The sequence below is a fragment of the Vombatus ursinus genome, unplaced genomic scaffold (assembly GCF_900497805.2).
Source record: "Vombatus ursinus unplaced genomic scaffold, bare-nosed wombat genome assembly UNPS02014816.1, whole genome shotgun sequence".
In the NCBI taxonomy this organism is placed as follows: Eukaryota; Metazoa; Chordata; class Mammalia; order Diprotodontia; family Vombatidae; genus Vombatus; species Vombatus ursinus.
The window spans coordinates 7,912,559-7,935,456 of NW_020954594.1; the positions used below are offsets into that span (position 1 = coordinate 7,912,559).

The window sequence follows — 22,898 nt, forward strand, 5'->3', positions numbered from 1 at the left end:
GAAGGAAGGAAGGAAGGAAGGAAGGAAGGAAGGAAGGAAGGAAGGAAGGAAGGAGATATCAAGTCCCTGCAGTAGGAACAGGAATAGGCCCTTAGGAATACAAATGCAAAAGTGAGACATCTCTGCCCTCAAGGAGCTTATACTCTAATAGGAAGACACAGCACATATGGGGAAATAGTGGCCAAAGAAGGAAGTTTTGGTCTGGTGAATCTTCACAAGGAAGGTAAATTAAGTCATAGGGCAGTCGATTTCTCAGTCCCTTTCTAGTAGCAATGGTAGCACCAATTTGATTATTGCCCACAGAGCAAAGGGAAGCATTGAAAGAGCAGCGGAGGTACAGCACACATATGGGACAGAAAGGAAGACAACACGCTCATGCTTGGTACGCCCTGGTTTCCTGAGGGATGGCAGAAAAGAATATGCAGCATGGTCTGGAGCCAGTTAAGTAGAGTGATTTGGATGAGTTCTCCCTCACCAATCAGAACAGCTCATTCCTAGGATATAAGCTCAACACATAAGAACTGAAAGGAGAGGGAGAAGATGGTGATGGGTGTGAAGATATCACTTACCCTAAATGTAATGAGACATTAATGAAAACAAGGAAGTCTCCTGGTTGTAAAGGAATAAACCTCTTTAAACAACATGGGACATAGCAGTCTACTTGGCTAAATAACTAAAGTCTAGGGTAAAAAAAAGGGTATTTGAAAGCAGACTGATTATAGAGGAGAGAAAATGAACTTAATAGTTTGCTTTAAAAACAATAACAATGAGTTTGTCTTGTGGAAAAGTAGACCTAAAAAATAAAACCACTATTGTATCATCAACTTAAACCAAGTGAAGTTTGCCTCACATTGAAGGCTGTCTTGTCCTGGCTACTTTTCAACTTATTTGCTACTAGAAAACAAGTGACATCCTCTCTCAAACATAGGAAATGTGATCTTACTTGAAGGGTGGAGGTAGATAATGTCTTTCACCGTAAAGTCTCTGGACTGGGCAGCTTTCAGACAATCGGCCAGAAGGCTGAGGAGTAGTGCCCAGGCCAGCGCGGGCCAAGGTTCCATTGCAGACTGGGGCCTCACTCATGCAGAGATCCTGGGATCAGGTGCTCCTTATTAGTGGAGAGAAATTGCAACTGAAATACAAAGAAAGACATCCCGTGAGCACACGGCCGCCAACACACCTCAATAACCAGCATGAAAAAACCACTAGAGACTTGGCTAAGTTCCTGGCATTGGGTACAGCAAAAGAGGTTAGGAAGAGAAAAAGGACAGAGGGCACATGGGAGTGGGACGGAGAGAAGGGAGAGGCCTTCTAAGATGTAATTTTAGAGAACTCATAAAATTCCAACCCAAAATGTCTGCTTAATCAGGACTACTAAGGTTCCCTTAGTAGCCGTCACCTCTAAAATCCCATTGAGATTGTATCAGGAGAGATTGCATTTTCATGAAACCCAGCTAGTTCTACCATGGAGGCCAGGAAACAGTTGCCAGAGCGAGACAACAATTAAGCTAGTAACTAAAGTTCAGAACAATTTCCTGGCTAATGGCATGGCCCTAGCACCGCAACTGCACTTTTGCTGAGTAATCTCAGCGGCAGAAACTTAGACAGGGGAGGCTTTTAGACTTGGGAGAAAAGAAGCATGGTGGATATTGGTCCTCAAACCATGAATGTGCCATTAATCACAAGATTATTCTATTATTAGGACCAGTTTTCATTTTTAGAAAGTGGATTTAATAAAATTAAATCAAAGTAGAGTGGAAAATTTAGGCAATTATCTGGATGACAGTCTACAAACATTTTCATATAAAACGAGGACTTGAAGCTAGAGTATCTTTTTGTGGGTTTGACTTCGAGTTTTGTAATATAACAGTCCTATTATCCCTTCATCCCTTTCTTTTTCAATATGACCTAACCCATCTGTTTGCCAGTTGTCTAATTAGATTGGGAGCTACTTGAAGGTAGGGATTGTCTTCTGCCTTTTTTTTTTTTTTTATATCCCCAGCACTTAGCACAATGCCTGGTACATACTAGGTACTTATTAAGCACATTATTGTGATTTGCTCTGGGGTCTTGCACCTTCAAGCAGAAAAATAGGTCCTGTCCATATCTCCTTTTCCCTCCAACAAAAAAGCAAGGTTACCACTTTTATATATATGCAAGCACGGACTTTCAGTTTTATTTAATCTCAAAAGCGAAGTACAGAACCAGTTTCTCTAGGATGACATTTTTCTGACATGAATTTTAAATGTCTTGGGTTCAACAGGAATCCAGTTTCTTTTTATTGGCCATGAATTCTATCTTTTAATTTTAAATTTACATGACTTGTTAGAAGAAATTTAATATCTAGGATCCAAGCTCATTTTACTCATAAAGTTACTGCTTTTAAGAGAATGGTTTTTATGCCTGAGTTCTTTCTCACCTTTTTCTGTGCAAATAGGGAGTCATATTTTCACTCAATGAAATAGTGAAATTAAAGTCCCCCAAACATTAAGAGTTCTTTGAAACTGAACAGATTCAATGCTTAGCAAAGTTGTATTTTTCTATTCTTTTAAATGTTTTCTTTTCATTTACTTCTCATCATCTACTTGACAAATGGTAGTTTGGGTAGATCTTACGTGGCAAACTCCTGTCATAAAAATGGTTCTAGAGAGAATAAATAGATAAGAGATCTTTCCCACATTATTACCTGGGCTGAATTTTCCATCTCCCCTTTCCATGGGGAAAACAGGATGGGTGAGGCAATTTATTCATTAGACCCAAATAGGATTATACACACTTTCACAATGCTTATAAAATGCTATTTAGGTATACACAACACAATCTATCAGGATATTGTTAGTAAAGGCAAAACAAATGATGAACAATAATAAAAGGATTTGGAATTAGTCTAAATATAGTCATTAAAAATGTGGTCTGCAAAGAAGTATATTGTCTATGGATTTTTGCTGTCACCAGAAAACTATGCTAGATGGAATTCCAACTCCCAAATCTCACAACTGGGATTCTAGGGAAACTCATTATATAAAAGATTTTTTGAGGGGTGCTTTGATATTTTCCCTCAAGGGACACTATGTCTTTTGGATATTCTAGACATTTTGAAACTTCTATTCAATTTCTGCTCTTGAATGCATATATTATTTGAGCTTATGCCACAAATCTTTCTTACCTCCTCACAAGCAGAACTGGAGATGGGGACTCTGATTTCCACAGTTCTCTGACTTTTCATTTGTTATTTATGAGCTTTTGCAAATTGAATGCTGCTCTGATAGATTTAATTTGTGCTCCAAATTACCTTTGCATGACTTACCCAACTGCTGACTTCATTCCTATTGAGACTTGACACATTCTGAAGTAGCACCTCCCTTTTCCTCCCCATACCCTCCCACCAAAAAATAGTTCAAGGCCTATTTGGACTTCATTTTCATAGATAACTTCAATATCAGAACACAGAACACATTTATTCCAGATGTTATTTCACTTAATAGATGAGAAGAGCAAATCATAAAAGGAAGCTAGGTAGCACAGTGGATAAAGCACTGGTCCAGGAGTCAGAAAGCCTGGAGTTCAAATCTATCCTCAAACATTTGCTAGCTAAGCAAACCTGGGCATGTCACATAATCACTGCATGCCTCAGTTTCCTCATGTGTAGAACATCAAAATAGTAATAGTACCTAACTCTCAGAGTGGTTGTGAGGATAAAATGAGATGATACTTGTAAAATGCTTTTCAAACCTTAAAGCACATAAATGCTATTGATTATTAGTTGTTGCTGTTATTATGATGACGCCTGTATATTAGGGGAAATCCAACAAATTCAATGCAACAAACATCAGCTAAGCATATAACATATGGAAGGCACTAAACTAGTCCCTGGGAATTCAAAGAAAATAATTAAATACTCCATGTGGTCAAGGAGCTTACATTATATTGGAGTGATTTACTTATATGTATATAATAAGTATACACATACGTAAATACAAAATGTAATAACATGGAGGACTATGCAAAAAAGTAATGGAGGTAGAAGCCAGAGTGCTAAGTACAGAGAACAGCTAGCTGCCCAGTTTGACAACAATAGATAATGTATAAGGTAGAACAATGTGAAATAAGACTAGAAATGTAGGTAGCAGTCATGTTGTAGAGGGCTCGAGAAGGCAGGTTTAGAATTCATTATTTTATTCTAGAGGCAAAAGGGAGTCAGTGAAGGTTTTTCAATAGGACAGTGATATATTTTAGGCTATGTTTTGGCAGTTGTATCAAATCAATAAGCATCTATTCAGCACTTACCATATGCCAGACAGGCAGCTAGGTGGTGCCATAGTGCCCAGAGCACTACTCCTGAAGTCACAAAGATTCTTCTGCCCTCAGACACTTACTAGCTGTGTGACCCTGGGCAAGTCACTTAACCCTATTTGCCTCAGTTTCCTCATCTGTAAAATGAGCTGGAGAAGGAAATGGCAAACTACTCCATTATCTCTGCCAAGAAAATCCCAAATGGTCACTCAAACATGACTGAACAACAGAAAAATGTACCAGGCACTGTACTAAGCAATGGAGATGCAAAGAAAGGTCATTGAACTCAAGGAGCTCACATTCTAAAGGGTGAGATGACACGTGAGTAAGTAACTGGGCTCAGTAAGAAATATTCAGATTTGATTGAAGGTAGTATGAAAGGGAAAGACACCAGCCACTGGGGAGAGGAGGAAAGGCTTCCCATAGAATGTAGCTCTGGAGTTGAGTCAAAGCAAACCAAGGATTCTAAGAGGTACAGGTGAAGAGTGGGAGTGTTCCAGGCATGGGGGGGGGGTAGCCTGAGCAAAGGGATAGAGAATGGAGGTAGAGTATCCAGGTCAAGGAACATCAGGTAGAACCCTGTAGGTGGATTATAGAGAGTGGTGGGGGTGGGAGGTAGTGGGTGGGGAGCAAACTGTAAATTGTGGTGGAATATTATTGTGCTCTAAGAAATGACAAGCAGGATCATTTCAGAAAAACCTAGAAAGACTTGCATTAACTGATGCAAAGTAAAGTGAGCAGAACCAGGAGAACATTGTACACAGTCACAGCAATTTTGTTCAATGAAGAACTGTGAATGACTTAGCTATTCTCAGCAATACAATAATCCAAGATAATTCCAAAGGACTCGTGATGAAGCATACTATCCACCTCTAGAAAAAGAGCTGATATTGACTGAATACAGACTGAAGCATGTTGTTTTTCACTTTCTCTCTTTCATTCATTTTCTTTTGAGTCTTCTTGTACAAAATGACTAATATGTTAGTGTTTTATGTGATTGCATATGTGTAAGTTATATCTGATTGCTTACAGTCTTAGGGAGGGAGGAGGGGGAGATGGAGGAAGAGAGGAAGGGAAGGACTGAATTTGGAACTCAAAACTTAAAAAAAAACCAAATTTTAAAAATTGTTTTAAAGTGTAATTGGGGAAATATATATGTGTGTATGTACATGCATATATGCATATACATACAAACATACACATATACATACACATATAAACATATTTATGTGTGTATATACATGATTGTGTGTGTATATATGTATATGCATGTATGTGTATGTGTGTGTGTGTGTGTGTGTGTGTGTGTATATATATATATATATAATGTATGTATGTATACACACATAGATGTAAAACAGAAAAAGTAGTAAGGGTCCATGTGGTAAGGAGCTTTAAATGCCAAAGACAGGATGCTATATTTGATCCTGGAGATAACTGTAAGCCACTCATGTTTATTCATGGGAGTATTCATGGAGTATTACATGGTCAGTATTCATGGGAGTATTACATGGTCAGACCAGTACTTTTACAAAAACTATTTTGATGTGAGGATGTATTATTGTGAGGAAAGGAAACCAATTAGGACATCACCTGTGTTCTTCAATTCAGTGATACAAACCTTCTTGCTGTCCCATGAACAAGACATTCCACCTCTCGGCTCCAGGAATTTTCCCAGGGTGTCTCCCATGCTTAGAATACTCACCCCTCCTCCTTTCTACCTACTAACTTCCCTGGCTTCCTTTAAGTCCTAATTAAAATCCCATCTTTTATAGGAAGTCTTTTCCAAGCCTTTCCCCTTTTAATTTGATTGCCATCCCACTGTTAATTATATCCTATTTATCCTATGTATAGCTTCTTTGTATTATCTGCTGGTTTGTTATCTCCCCCGTTAGACTATAAATTCAAAGACTTCAGGACCCCCACATACTTTAGGACAAAACACCCAGATAACTAAAACAAACGATTTTGAGACCTAAAGAATCTGGAACACTGTCTCAGATCTTCATTTTTATTTATATAGGAAGCCTTAGTAAATTGAAAAATTAATGCTGATTACAAAACTATAAACTAATATGCTGTCAAAAAGCAAACCTCCCAAATACAATTTTTGGCCCCACATTCTTATTTCTATTTCCTTTGTCCACATTGTGTATAATGAATTGAGGTCAAAGAGAGATTCCTTGTGAATGGTGAGGTCCTCTAGATGCTTCTAATTTCAGATGACATTATACTGATTATATCAAGCCCCACAAGATTCCAGAGCCTCCTGGGAAAGTTCTGCAATCCTTCAAGATCTTGGCATGTCCATCCATACAGGGATGACCAAATAGATAAAGAATGTACATTGCTCAGATTTCAACAACAATTTGAAGGATATCTCACAGAGATTGTCCCACAATAAATATGTCTGAGACACACAGTACAGATTGACAACAAATTGGGCCCAGTGTTATACAGGAAAAAGGGACCCAGCCGGATTACTTTTCAGGAATTGCAAAGTTCAATGATTTCCCCCAAATTTCTTTTTTCTATACTAACATTTTACCAAAATTACTATGCAGCAGAAGATATGGAACACAGTTGCTGCCAAAGATTTTGAAATCAGTGCCCTACAGAAGGCCATGGAGAGAGAGACATGTGATAGGTGTGAGAAGGATGCAACATATAATCAATGAGGAATTCCAAAGAACAGGAATAAAAGACATTATTTAAAAATTGATTGAACGTAAGAAAGGATCAACAAGTCAGGTGGCAAGAATGGGGGATGTGAGGTATACAACCAGTGATCTACTAGTAACCTGGCAATGTCAGGAAAAAAAAAGATGAAGGCCTCCAACACATCAGGTCAATGCCCTCTGGTGAAGTTTTGGGAGAATATAAGCAAGAGTCAGAAAGGATAAGCAAGCATGGATGGGCTTTGAATTGTATTTTTAGAGGGAATGCCCAATTGATGAGATCACAGATTTATCTCAGTATTTGAGTACATAATGAAATAGAGCAAAAGAATTAATTAAAAAATAAATTAGCTAGGAGTTGGGTGAAAACAGAAATGCCTGCATGCTCTGTGTTAACCATAACTACTGGAGCAAAAATAAAAAACAAAAAACAAAAAAAGAATTGTATGCAAGTTTAAGATGAAGAGGCAATTTCTACAACTGTCTTAAGATGGAAATAGAAATACAGGAATTATAGTTTTTCTTGCTAAAAAGGTAACATGACCTTTCTGGATTACTAAACCTGGAAATTAGAGGTTTGTAGGTAGAAAATTACAAATGGAGATGTTTTCAAAATAGTCCTATGCTTCATAATTTGTCCAGACCCACAACAAAACCTTTGCAGCTAATTGAAGAATGGGTGTATCCAGCATGTCATTGCCCAAAAGAATACCATTTCCAGCATAAATGTTGCAAGAGACAAGTCATCATTTAACCAATGCTTAGTGTTGCTCACTTCAAAGTTGTGGGTCCCCCCTCCATTTACTACCTAGTTGACCTTCCTCCAACATTTAAACCACTATGAGGGAAAGCTCTTCATGAGAATGTGATCTTCTTGAGGGTAAGAGATGTCTTTGTCTATCTTTGTATCCCTAATATTTAGTGCAGTAGCAGACACACAGTAAACATTTAGCAAATGCTCGTTAACTAACTCACTGACCTCTAGCCCAACTTCCTTGAGTTTTTTTGTACCCCCAAAGACTTCAGATTGACTTAGAGCATTCTGTTTACCTTCATCACCCAGGAGGGGATCTCTCTTTAGTTTGTGTTAATCACCTCTAATCTGGTGATTTTATTTTTAGATTGATTCCTCCCCAATTGGGGGGGGGGCCTTCTATGTTTCCTTGTTCCATGGTACAAGTCAAAACAAATACACACACACACAAACACACACACACACACTTACCTGACATGGGTTCTTAACCTGCAGCCTATGAACTTGTTTAAAAAATTTCAATAAAATTGTTTGCCTTGATAATCCTATGCAATCCTTTTATTTTATTCATTTAAAACATCATTCTGAGAAGGGGCTCATAGACTTCACCAGAAGACCAAAGGGATCCATGACTCAATAAAAGGTTGAGAATCCCACTACCAGGAGATCACATGATGCTCAGCCATTTATCTGTAAATCTTCCTATAAGGAATGGAGATAAGGTCTCCAGTGAGGATGCTCCAAGAACGGGACAAAGCTTTCACAGAAATGGCAATGCTCCAGGGATTCGGGGGGAACCTTAATGGAAATGTATGTATTCCTGACATACAGGTAGGGAGATGTTCTATAAGTACAGGTGGAACCAGCTGTCCCATCTCCTAACTTCACAGTGAGTCTGTGAAATTCTTTCACTGGGTGTAGTGAAAAGTTTCTTTGTATGATCCTTTGATGTTTCTTAAACTGGATGGTTTTCTAATCTTTCCCAAACTTTATCTCATTACTTGGGGCCTAACTTGTAGTTTTGGCTGGTGATGCAGTTTTAATTTGCTCTGGAAATTTACTAGCTGTTCTGCTAAAAACAAAAACTAAACAGAACAACAACAACAAAGAAAAACAAAACAAAAAAAACATGCCTTGACCTCCCCTAACAGTATACCTTGAGTGGCTCCCATCCTGAGCATAGGCCAGCACTGCCAACATGGCCACAAAGCTGAGACAGTGGATGGCCCTCAGGCCTTATCTGGAGATAAGGCCTACGGTGGCCAAGATGTTCAGCGATAAACACCACATCCTCACTTCAAGGCCAAAAAGAAATGCTCTCCTCTTTGCTTTGAGACAAGGAATATTGCCCCACTCCCACCCAGATGGCAAAAGTGGGGAATGCCCTAGAAAAACCTTATATAAACCCACACTGAAACCCCCAACCAGCAGGACACTCACTGACAGTCCCTAGATTGCTTGATTGTCTCCCACTGTCAGCTGATGCCCAGAAATCTCCCTCCCCATCCTGGGATCACTTAAACCCCTGCATGGAACTCCTCTGGGCTATGTTCTTCTTCTTCCTCTTCCTTACTGCCAATTAGGTTTTGCTGTTGCTGTGCTAATGCCTCTAAAACAAATGCTGCTTACCCATCGATGGCTGCTGGTGCTTTAAGTGTCCATGTGCCACTAATAAAGCTTCCTGCAGCCACTCTTGGGGTTGGTCCTTCTTGACAGACTCCAGAGGAACCAGCTGAATGGGCAGCAGGTCAAGCTGGGGCCACAGGTACCTTCCTTTATCCATGAGCCACTGACCAGAGCTGTGACTAAGCACCCTGACCACTACACCTCTACAGATGGAGAACAGGCAGTTTTGCTACTCCCCCTCATTCATCCTGGAGTGGGCAAGAGTTAGGCCACTGGAAGGAACCTCATCATCTCTTCCCCTTAGCTCATGAACAGTTATTCTGAATAGGATCACTCAGACAAGTAACCATGCCAATATCTTGAAGAATATGGCACTGTGATTCAGGACTTGAAATGGCAGAGGGACCTTAAGGTTTAATGGGAGGGCCTCCTCCATCCCACTATACTTATAAATTGCTGACCAAAGCTGGAACTAGGCCCACATTGATATTATGATGAGCATGGCACTATGGTTCAAGATTCAAAAGCAAGGGTTGGGGTCTCAATGTCCTACATCAGCAATAGGGAATTTCTTTTCCTCTTAGAACTATGAGAGCTGACCAAGATTGTAGCCAGGGCCTCCAGCTGCTGTTATCAGGGCTAGAGTCTGAACCATGTACCACAGCAACAAAGAATCCTTCCCTCTATGATCAAGGCAAGGTCAGTGCCTTCCAGGCGATGTAATTGGTTACATCAGTAGCACTGCCACTACCAAAACACTGGGTAAACAGATGATATCCCAGGGTTTAATGGCAACTTTTAAAGGACTTCTGTCTCCAGAAGCTCTCCATGGTCTGGGTAATGTCACCCTCCCCCCCCACTCCAACCCCCACCCCATTCCTTTGCCTTTCAATGGAATTCCCAAATGAGCTCTTCTCCATATCCCAACTCTGACCTGGGTATATGCCTTGTCTTTACAACCTGATTCCCCAGATGAGAACAATCTTTTTTTTCCCTGCTCTTCTCAGATTGTTTTACTCTGCTACCTTCAGGCTATATGCCCCGACTCTTCATTCCTATCTTTCCCCCTTTTTAAATGATTTTGAGGATTTTCTAGCTCTCAATCTGATACAATGAGGCCCAGAAGCTGTCTTTCACCTTCTAAGCTGGCCTTTCTGTGCTGATGGGTTTAAAGACAGTCATTCCTTCAGCCACTAGTCTAGCTATCACTGACACTGCCCTTGTTCATGAGGTTGGCTTCTTTACCTGATGGCTCTCTGGGCATCTGAGCTTCCTCATCTCTGGAGGCTATGTGCCACCCCTCACAGCTTGGGGGTTGAAGGCACTGAAGACTAAGACTTAGAGTTCATTAGAATAGAGAGTCCAATCATGGACCTCTCAAGCAACTGATACCCTACTCCTCCCAATCAAAAGAGGTTCTTTTTTTTTCCCTCCAGTTTGGGTCTAATGACACTAAAAATAGGTGGTCTCATGAAAAGTATTCAGGAACAACACTTCGGGAATTCATGAATCAATTCCACAAGTATGTATTCATGCTCAGAATAACACATTAAGGACATTGAGCACAGGCTTTCCTCTGCTGGGTTGAAGAAGATTAATTCTGAACACATGCTAAGACTATGATAATTCATTCTTTTTTATTTTTTATTTTTTGCCTCAGCTACTTTAAAATGATTACAAGATGCTTTTCACAGTATGCCTAAAATTTGGAAGATATGTTAGAAATAATTTGACTTACAAACAAGACACCTCGTGTCATGTATCTATGAAGATATTCCACAAGAAATTGTACCAGGACCTGGGAACTAGGGAAAGGGAAGAGAATAAGCATGCAGATAGTGTCTACTATGTGAGGCATTTTGTTAAGTACTTCTAAAAATATCAACTTATTTGATTCTCACTGCAAATCTGCAAGGAGGAGCTGTTACTAATCCCATTTTACATTTGAGGAAACTGAGGTAAACAGAGGTTAAGTAAGTTGTGTCCAGGGTCACACAACTAGTAAGTGTCTAAGGCCATATTTGAACTCAGGTCTTCCTGACTCTAGGCTCAGTGCTCTATCCACTGAGCCACCTAGCTGCCTAAAGGATCTAACTAGGAGAGCAGTTTAGAGGATAGAAATTAAGTAATCAAACATTCACCAAAATAACACAAGTTGGTCAAAAGTCTGTGGTCAAAAGTCTGCGCAACTTGTCAGGAACTAGAAAATAAATGGAGGCGGAGGCAAGATGGTGGAGTAAAAACAGTGACTTGCTTGAGCTCTCCCCCAAACCCCTTCAAATACCTATAAAAAATAACTCTAAACAAATTCTAAAGCAGCAGAATCCACAAAAAGACAGAGTGAAACAAATTTCCAGCCAAAGACAGCCTGGATGGTTGATCAGAAAGGTATATAGAGGAAAAGACCAGAACTGAATAGAAAATTTGACTTTCAAATACGAGACTCAAGTGAAACATGGAAGAGGTAAACAGGAAAGAGAAATCATAAGAGACTTATTAAAGTTGAACTGTTTACATTCCTGCAGGGAAAGATGATATTTGTAACTCATGAGACCTTTGTCAGTATTAGGGTAGTGGGAGGGAAAAAATTATATGTATGTGTAGATAGATAGATAGATAGATAGAGGGCACAGGGTGAGTTGAAGATGAAGGGGTGATATCTGGAAAATAAAATTAAGGGGTAAGAGAGGATTATACTGGGAGAAGGAGAAAGGGAGAAGTAGAATGAGGTAAAATATCTCACATGAAACAGACAAGAAAATGCTTTTACAGTGGAGGGGAAAAGCGGGAAGATGAAAGGGAATGAGTGAAACTTATTCTCATAGAATTTGGCTTAAGGAGGGAATAACATACACAATGGGGTATGGAAATCTATCTTACCTACCGGAAAATAAGGGGGGAAGGGGACAAGAGAGTAGGGTGTTGATAGAGGGGAGGGCAGATTGGGGGAAAGGATAATCAAAAGCAAACACTTCTGAGGAGGGACAGGGTCAAAAGAGAGAATAGAATAAATGGGGGGTAGGATAGGATGAAGGGAAATACACGTAGTTTTTCACAACAGGACTACTATGGAAGTGTTTTGCCTGACTACACATCTATTACCTGTGTCGAGATGCTTGCCTTTTCAATGAGGGTGGGTGGGGAGGGAGGAAGGGAGAAAATTTGGAATCCAAAGTTTTAAAAACACATATTACAAATAAAAAATAAAAAAAAACAAAACAAACAAATAAAAAAAGAAAATAAATGGAAATTGATGGGTAAGACAAAAGTCGATATGAGTATGGAGTCCAGGCAGCAAATGTACCTGTCACCATCAAGGAAACAGTAATAAGTGACTGAAATATGACCTAGCCAGAAAGCTTCATGAATATTTCCTGCTAGAGGAGGCAATAATGCTAGCTTATGGGTTGCCTAGAACCCACAAATCAGAGCATATAAATAAGGTGCAACTACTGGTACACCCGGATGGAATACGGATTGAAAGGAATTTTGAGATAGTAAAATGATGAGAACCTAACACAGCCAAGATGACCACATCAAAAATCCCATTGCCTGTTATTTGTATAGACATAGTGTGGTAGCATAAACAAAACTGGAATGAACCCAGAAAGCAAATAATTATTAGCCCATTAGATCTCACCCAGAGGAGAATTTCTAGAGTGGAGGAATACATTTTTTTTCAGGCACAGAGGTTTTCATTCTTTATAGAGATGGACCCTTACTAGCCTGATGTCCATCTGGATCTTTTCTCTACTGCCTCCTATATACTAACCCAGAAGAAAAAATATGTAAGTGGATGAATGACATGGGTTCTAGACTATGAACTTTAAATACCTTTTTTTAAAGGACTGAACAAGAGGAGATTGGCTCCATGTAGAGTATGAGAGACTTAGGTCAGAGAGCCATTGCCTGCCAGAGACAGCTAGAAAATACTAGTGACATTCTCAGGAGACTCTGTAATCTCCTTATCCAGAGTCATTTCACAGCAGAACATTTTCTTATCTGGCTAGGTCAGTGTGGCGTTTACCATCACTTGGATTTGCGAGGTTTATTTCTCCAGAACTGTTATTTCTTCCTAGGTACTATGCCTATAATTCAGGTAAGTTGCCACCAGTACCAAGTGGCACCCTAGATAATAAAGAAGTAAAGTGATTCCATACACCTAGTTCATTGGGACAAAAAGAATTTAACACACTTTTCTGATCAATTATGGTCATTTAAATAGCAAACCAAACTTTTTTTTTGCTAAAACAGAAAAACACAAATAATTAGTAATTGATATTTTTAAAGATATGTGTAATTTAGAGCAGGAGTTCTTAATCTTTTATGTATCATGTATCCCTCCCCCTTTGGCAGCCTATCGACTCTTTAGAATAATGTTTTCAAATAATAAAATAAAATACATAGGATTACAAAAGAAACCAATTATACCAAAATAGTTATTAATTTTTTTAACTCAGAGACCTCAGGTTAAGAACCTCTGATTTAAGATTAAAGAAGTATAAATACATGTCCTATAGTGCCTCTCTTACTAATCTTCGGTTTTTATCAGTAAGTTAGACAAATGGTCCCACTCACCCTGGCTGCTACCCAGCTCAACAGGAGCTAGATCTACTTATGTCAGGTCCCATTAGTAACATCTGCAAATACGCTGCAATTATCAGGTCTCTGACATAGACTGCTTTCTGTGAAAAGGGATTGAAGTTATTGAAATCCTAGCCTTTACTAGAATGTACCTCTTAAATTACAGCTAAACAAAACATTACTGGATTTTAAAACAGAAATATAAATTTATTTCTGTACAAATGCTTGGTCCTTCTTAGTAGTAGGAGAAGACCTGGTATTGCAAAAAGATGGCTGTGTTTGGAGCGAGAGGCTCTGGGTTCAGATCATAGCTTGTATCCTGTGTGACCTAGGACAAGTCAATTCACATGTTTAGGATTTACTTTCCTCACCTGCACAACATTGGAGCTGGATGAAGGTCCCTTTTAGCTCTCTATGATCCTTTGCCCTCTTAAGATCCAATCCAGCCCTAAGCGTTTAAATTTTGAGCTACTTGTATAATAGGTCTGATGTATCTTGTATCATTGGAACAAAAACTCTAAAGATTTGTCTAATTTATTTATAAGCATCTATAAATAACGGTTATTAAAGAAAGAAATTATTATCCTATAACACTATTCAGACAAAAACAGCTACAACATCTAAGAGGGATGTCCTTCATAATAAAGTACATTCTTTTTTTTCTTTTCATCTATGTTAACTCCCTCCCTATAAAAAATACTTTACTAGCTGTTTGGGGGTAACAAAATGTAGGCTTTGAGACTGGCTCTTCTAGCTAACTACTGATAGTGGAAATGGGCATCTGACATTTTGATCCCTTCCTTCTTCTAATCCTCTGTTTTGTTGTAGTTGTTTCCCTTCCTTGTTTTCCAACCCTACATCCTCTGATTTAAACTGTATCAAGTTTATAATTCCTTATACAGCTTCTTAAATAAAGGAAAGGCACCATGTAGATGTAGCAAATATACAAGGTCCATTTACTGAAGGACCTGGCACAGTGTCCAGGATGATGCCTTGAATACAATACATGCTTAATAAATGTTGAGTAAATGAATGGACGGTCTAAGAAGAACATCTGGCCATCTGTATAAAGGGAAAGCTTATTAATGACATTAAATATTGCATTATGCTAAATTATTTTTTCAAGAATGCTTATCCACCTACCTCTGGATTATATTTACCAGATAACTGGTTGAGAATGGCCATAGAACCAAGAAAGACTATCTTAAGTGGCTTGTGTGGGGAATAAACTCATGACCATGGCCTGCTTGTTATGGTGCCATATGGGCTAATTAGCCACATTCTTAATAGGTAGATATTATAGGATTGTATCACTAAAGTCTGAAGGACCCCACATTTCTTCCTGGCAAATGTAAACCATAGATTAAGATCTATAAGGGGACTTAAGTCCCCCTTGGCCTGACCTCCTAATGTTACAGATGAAGAGACTTTGGCTCAGAGAAATTATGGGCCTTGTCCAAGATAGTGACAGAGGCAGAATTTGAACCCAATCCAAGGCATCTGGTTTATAATTTGGTGCTTTTTCCATTGTACATGTTGATAGCAAAAAAACAAAAACAAACAAAAAAAACCTCACCAAAAACAAAACCAAACAACAAAAAGAGGCTGTAAGGGGGAGAAAACTATTTGCTTCTTTGATTTTCTCCCTCACTAGACAGGATTCTAGTGAATCTGTGGATCATATGGGGAAAGCAACTGCTAGAGGCCCATGACTCACAATACCAAGTACTAGACAGAATCCCCTGGACTAGTGGTCTCCAAAGTGGAGGCCAGGGCTTCCTGGGGGAACAACTCTAAATGGAAGGACCCCAAAGGATATGTGACCAACCAATAAAAGGGTGGAAAGATAAGTCTCCTTTCACATACCCCTCCCCAGCCCCTATAGCCAAACGTGGGCTGTCTCCAATAACTACATGTCTTTTACCAATAATCCTCTCTTGCTCTTTCTTTTTCCACCTCTGGCTGTAAGTGTCATTCCCCTGGCTGCGGGGCTCTCAAGGAGGTAATAAACTGATCCAACCGTAACTACAGTCACTACTAGGCAAAATTCCCACTGCAATCCATTCTCTACACAGCTGCTAAAGTGATTTCCCCAAAGTACAAGTCTGATCATGTCACTTTCCTAACCCAATACACTCCAGTGGTTCCCTAATGGGTAGGATCAACTATAATTTCATCTTTACCTTCCCCTTTTCAATTTCTATTTTTGTAGAATTATAACATAGATAATTACTTGTAGATATTACATATATATAATTTACAAATAAGTAGATATATAATGGGAGTGCACGCCCAAAACTTTTGAAAACCACTACTGATTCCAGAGATTTTTAGACAGATGAATCATCCTGGGACTATGATCCAAACTGAAAAGTTCTTAGATTAAGCCAGGACCCATCTTGGCTTTACCCTTACTAGACCAGGTCTTTTGTGACAAACCTAAAGCCATAGCCATCCTCGGCTTTCTAGTAGCTCTTTGTCTCTAAAATCACTCCCAAGGTATGAACCTAGTGATATTGAATTCTCCCACACATCAGATGTTTTAACTGGGGTTGGCGCCAGGCGGAGTAGGGTATCCAGTGGACTAGCTCATTTTCATTATGGTGAGCACTGCAATAAATAGTGTTATTTATTTCTTCTCTCTATAGGAATCTTGGCTCCTTGAGGAAGAAGAAAAGAGCAGGGCCAGTTGCCCCAAGGGACTATGGTCTTAGAGTACAGGAAGAGACTAGCAAAGAACAAGAGGGGTAATAAGACTTCTGTTCCACTCAAAATCAGAATCTCTTTACTATTGGGCACAAGACATTCTTATGTTCTTCTGCAACTTGGGACTAGAATTGCAGATTCTTATGGCTTGGAAGAAACATTAACTCTAACCTTGTTTGAATAAAATCTCTGCACCAAAAACAGCAAGTAATCCAGCCTTTACTTGAAAATCTCAAGTGAGAGGGAATCTACTACCTCTGTCTTTCCTAAAATGTAGCCTCCAGAGCTGAACAATATTCTAGATATTATTTGACAATGGCAGAGTAAAGAAGTTGAGCCACTTTCTTATTTCAACAAAGAGGAAACTGAGCCTCAGAATGGTCAATTGATCCCCTTCAGGTCATATAGGTAGAAAGCAGAAGAGCTAGATTCAAACCCAGGTCCTTTGATTCCATATCCACTATTCTTTCTACTATATCATGCTATCCTTATATGATGATATGATATCATACTCAATGGGTCTTGAGTAGAGCACAAAGCTTCTGACTGCCATGTCCCAAGATGCTAAGTAGGTGTATATACTATGGCTAAATGGAATTTGGATTCAAATGCTTCTTTCCTACATCAAGTCATTCCACATATAGCACTTAATAACAGCCCGGAACATTCAGTGTCTGTAATGGGTTATGGCCTATTCTGGTGAGATGAGGACAGAACAGTCCACCTTCATTGATCAAACATTATTTGAGTGAGTGCCTAGTCTGGCAATGATAAATAGATATGGTGCCTTCCCTCATGGAGCTGATAGTCCAGAAGGGGAAATAAAACATGTATATAAAATTACTTGAAAATATGAACTAATTTATCTCTTTTTTCCTTACATAATGGTCTCAGTAAGGATATTAGGAATCATAAGAAAGCAATAATAGATTACTTTCTTCCTAATAACCAGTTGAGCTTAGCCTCATTGAGATAATGTTTTTATGAAAAATCATAATTTTAAAACACTAGGGAAATGGGCTTGGATGAGGCTTCATGGGGTGGGGAATGCAGCAGGGGAGCAGGCATTTTGGGTAGCCTGAAGATATTGAATCCCTGGGATATGGGAAAGAGGATTCTTAGAAAGGGATGGAGGAAGGTATCTAAAAGAAAACTTTACTTGGTTCAAAATTTTGCATAAGTCCAGGAAATGACTTTTAAGATCCTTTCTAACTCTGGAATTTTATGAAATTTTGCCTAGGGCTACCCCGCTTCAGAGGAGAATAATGAAGATGATCACACTTTGGCTTTTGTAACATCAGTTTTGAGATATGCATAGCACATGAAATAATTTATTAGACCTGAGTCCTCCCCCTACCCTGAGAAACTACTTCGTATATATTTTGTATTTAATTTTCTGTGTCCATATAGTACCCTCCTTCCTTCCTCCCACCCACAATAGTAAGCTTTTTGAGGGCAGGGATGATTTTGTTTTGCTTTTTCTTACATTCCCTGTGCTTGGTACAATGGTTGGTACATAGTAGGTACTTTAAAAAATGTTATTCAATGAATATCATTGAACACAGTTACACTTATTTTATTGCTTTACAGTTATAAAACACTTTAAATAAAATATTTCAGATCAATTCAACAAAGATTTAATAAGTCTCTCTTATGCTCTATAAGACAGTATGCAAGTATTAATATTTCCATTTTCTAGATGAAGAAATTGAGGTTAAGAGAGGAAAAAATGACTTGTCTGAGGTAAGTGGTAAAGATTTAAATTTAGGTCTTTGTGACTTTCAAACCCAGATCTCTTTTTATTATTTTACTACTCTGTTTCCTTGAAAGTATTACTGGCTTCGTTGTTCATTTGTTCAGTCATGTTCAACGCTTTGTGACCCCATGGACCATAGCACACCAGGCCCTTCTGTCCTCCACTGTCTCCCGAAGTCTGTCCAAGTTCATGTTCATTGCTTCCATGACACTATCTATCCATCTCGTCCTCTGCCATCCTCTTCTCCTTCTGCCTTAAATCAATATCAGGGTCTTTTCCAATGCATTTATGTGTACAGTCAAATCCCGCCTCTGCTACTTATTGCCTGAGTTTTGTACAAAACACTAACTTTTCTGGGTCAGTTTCCTAATCTGTAAAGGGAGGGCGTTTGACTAGATAATGGTTAAGGTAATTTCCAACCATAAATTATGTGATCCTATCATTCTAATTATGAAGCAACTAAAATTCCAGGCCTCTGAGAAAAGGATTAGTAATAAAAACAGCATCATGGCTTTCAGCCAAACCTAGCCTCCAACTCTAGCTGCCAGGCAGACTAAGGCTATAAACAATCAATCTGTGAGAATTTTGGTATTTAGCTGAATCTCCTGAAGACCTGATTAGCTGCAGAAATTTTATTATGTTGCTTCTTGGGGCTACTACCATGTGAACATTCTTCTGATATATAAGAAAAGTGCCTGAAACAAGAATGGGAAAACCAATAGCTACAGTTAATTTGCCTACAATCAGTGAGACGGATTCTAGTAAGCAAGTCAGAATAAACTCCACCAAGAAATCCACGGGGCACCTAGATGGTGGAATAGATAGAGCACCAGGCTTGGAATCAGAGAGACTCATCTTCCTGAGATCAAATCTGGCCTCAGACATTTACTAGCTGTATGACCCTGGGCAAGTCACTAAACCCTCTTTGCCTCAGTTCCTCATCTGTAAAATGAGCTGAAGAAGGAAATGGCAAACCACTCTAGCATTTTTGCCAAAAAAAAAAAGGGGATCATGAAGAGCTGGACACAACTGAAATGACATAAAAAGAAATCCACAGACATTGCCAGGTATCTCCAAGCTAGAGTCGACACTTTATTTTGAAACATAAGATAATTTCATTAGTCAAGAAGAAAAAAACATACTGGAGATTATAAAGGATTTATTTGAAATGATGCACCATCAATTCCTGTCAACTCTTCCGGAGAGTATGCCAATGTGACTTTTCTCTTCCCAGCTTCCATTTGCCCTGGGTCAACCTAAGCTATATGCCATCTTTCCCCACTATCATCCAAGTATTGGTATTCCCTGTGACTCTAAGACTCTTCCCTCAATGGCTCAGGGGATCAATAATAAATATCATAATAATTACCATTTATCTGGAACTTTAAGATTTGCAAAGCCCTTCATATTATTTCATTTGATGCTCACAACAATCCTGGGAGGTAAGGAGTATAGGTATTATTCTCTTCACAAATAAACTGAGATTCTGAAATGCTAAATGGTATCTCAAACTCACAGAGTCACTGGAGTTCTTGGAGATCTGTATTCAAATCTCACCTTCACTTCTAACACTTTTATCACTAAACTACACACACTGACTCACAAGATGGGTGTCATTTGAGTGGGATTGAGCGAGGGAACTTCTCTGGGCAACTGCTGTCCTTTGAGATAATGTCAAGTTGATTTTATCTCCTATAGGACCTCAAGAAGATAACCTTCTGATTCTTCATCAAAGGGTTTTCTGAATTATAGCACCTTATACCTCAATCAGTAAATGTTTACTAAGCACCTGCCATGGGTTGGACGCTGTTCTCTAAGTACTTTGCCTTAACAAATTATGACAAGAAGTACAATCCCCACCTAATTGGTAGAGAGTTGGCCCCGCCCCGACACAAACTGGCTGTATGACCCTGGTCAAATCTGAGTTCTCTAGGCAACTCTCTGTAAGTTGGTAAAGTCTCTGGACCCCTTCCCAGAATAATGGTTTTGAACACATAGAATAAAATACATAGGATTACAAAGGAAAACAATTGTACTGAAAATAAAGGGGTATTTTTTTCCATACAAGTTAATATACCCCCTCAGGAAATTTCTATTCCTGTGAGTTCCCTATACCAATGAAATCCCCTATAGGCCAGGCATTGTACTAAGTGCAGGGGACACAAAAGAAAGGGAGGAGATAATTCTAGCCTTCAAACTTACCTTGTATCAAGTGAAAAAGAGATCATCGATGTAAAAGTACTTTGAAAGCTATATGATTGCAGTAAAATTATTTCTCTGAGAAGCTTTAGGGCATATGAACAACAGAAAATATGTGTAATTATCATACTTTTAGAAAAACAGAAAAAAACAAGCAATACATTAAAGTAGGCAGGAGGGCTAGCAGATCCAAAGATAAATAACTTCTCTTCTGATTAGGCTTTAGCTCTAGCTCCTTGAAGACTAAGAGGGAACCATGATCAGGAGCCATCTAATTAATCTCTATTTTTCAAAAAGCATACTAATTGCCTTAGAGTGTGTGTGGAAAGCATACTAAATTCTTTCAGTTATCTGTGTCTGTGGAAATCCTTTCTGTTCCTACCCTATGCCCACCACCTAGGTATCACCATGTACCTGGAAGTTGCTTATTCAAATTACAGGAATTTAGAGGAAATAAATTGCCTCACATGAGCTCAACCCTAATCCACTAAAGGAGGAAATGGCAAACCACTTCAGTATCTTTGTCAAGAAAACCCTATGAACACAATGTCCATGGGGTCACAAAAAGTCAGGTATGACTGAACAACAAAACATTTAATTGGGTTCAACACTTATTAAACTCTTTCTATATACCACTAGATGGCTCAGTGGATAGAGCTCTGGGCCTGGAGTCAGGAAGACATGAGTTAAAATTTGGCCTTGTGACCCTGGGCAAGTCAATTAAACTCTGTTTGCCTTACTCCACTAAAGAAAGAAATGGCAAACCACTTCAGTACCTTTGTCAAGAAAACCCCATAGAGTCACAAAAAGTCAGATATGACTGAACAACAACAAAATATACAGAGCGTGTTACTCACTAAACATCTGAGTATAGTCAATGTTTAAATAACCCATTGTCCTTGGCTTTACACAGCTTAGGGTATGAGAGGAAAGGAGTATGATAATTACATGAATAAATATATGTAGCCAGGGCTGTGGTGGTACACTTCTGTAATCCCTGCTCAGGTTGGATCCTTGAGTTTGGGAGTTCAGGGGTGAAATAGGGTTGAAGCCATGTAGGTGTCCCTGCAAAGTTCTGTGCCAATATGAGGAAGCCCCTAGGAGCAGGTGGGGAGAGAGGTAGTAGGCTGCCCAAGAAGAGGCGAACCATCCATGGTCAGAAAAAACAGACTCACTTAATGCTGACATTGGCCTGTGAGCAGCTGTTGTGCTTCTGGCCTGGACAAGAGAGGGAGACTCAGTCTCAAAACAAAAGAATGTACGTGATAAGTATATAGAAGATGTATGATTCAATTCAACTTAACAATTTTTTTTTTCATGTATCTGAAAGTATCCGCTTAGGAAGACTTCTCAGAGGAAGTACCTTTTGAGTTAGGCTTTAAAAGAAGGACAGGAATTCAACAGATAGGGAGGAGGAATCAGGGAGAAAGGTAAGGGGAGACCATTTCAGTTAAAGCAATAGAATGAGCAAAAACACAGAGGCCAGAAAGTATAAGATATGTACAGATGATAGTAAGTAATTCAATTTGGATGGAACCTATAGTATTTAGTATAAGGGTGGCATCAGATTGTGGAGAGCCTTGAATGCCCAAAAGAAAAAGGAATTCAAACTATACTCAGTAGACAATGGGGAGACATTGAAAAACTTTAAGTGGAATGGCATGATCGTAAGATGGAAAGTCACATGACAAGTTCTCTGTATAAGGAAGAAGTATGATGACACGGTGAAGGATAGTTTGGAAGGGATTGATAAAAGAGGCTGGAAAACCTATTAGAAGTCTACTGGAACATTCCAGGAAGATGGTAATAAAGGTAATAAAGGCTAGGGTAGCGGCAGTCAGAAGAAAAGAAGACTAGAATGGACAAGAGAAATACTGCTAAAATGGAATCAACAGGACTGAAGACTGGTTCGATAACTCAAAGTAAGAAGAAGAAAAAAGTGTAACGGGGGCTGGGTTCCCTGAAGGAAACATATGCGTACTTTCCATTTCATATCACTAGCTTCCCCATGGTGCTGGAGGGGAAAAGGTAATAGAATGATGATGCTCATGACTAATCTTACCATATGCCCCAATATTAGCACTAGACTCCATCATCTGTTTACTACTTTGAGTTTGATGGGGCAGGACAGGTAGAAGAGATAAACAGAAAGCCAGGTCCCTAAGGGGAGAAAAAATATATATGTGTATGTGTGTATGTATATATATGTATATATATATACACATACATATATACATATACATACATATATACATATACATACATATACATATACATACATATACATATACATATACATATA

The 22,898-nt window shown here is 39.0% G+C and overlaps 1 protein-coding gene across 2 annotated transcripts in view; it reads right to left on the reverse strand.

Moving 5' to 3' along the window:
• Nucleotides 1-22,898, reverse strand: part of LYPD6 (LY6/PLAUR domain containing 6) — a 161,272-nt gene that overhangs the window by 27,131 nt on the left and 111,243 nt on the right. For both annotated transcript variants that reach the window (XM_027835486.1, XM_027835484.1), the window contains one exon: nt 944-1,132. In XM_027835486.1, coding sequence (XP_027691287.1) covers nt 944-1,061 — 118 coding nt within the window. In that variant the 5' untranslated portion in view covers nt 1,062-1,132. The remainder of the gene's footprint in view (nt 1-943; nt 1,133-22,898) is intronic.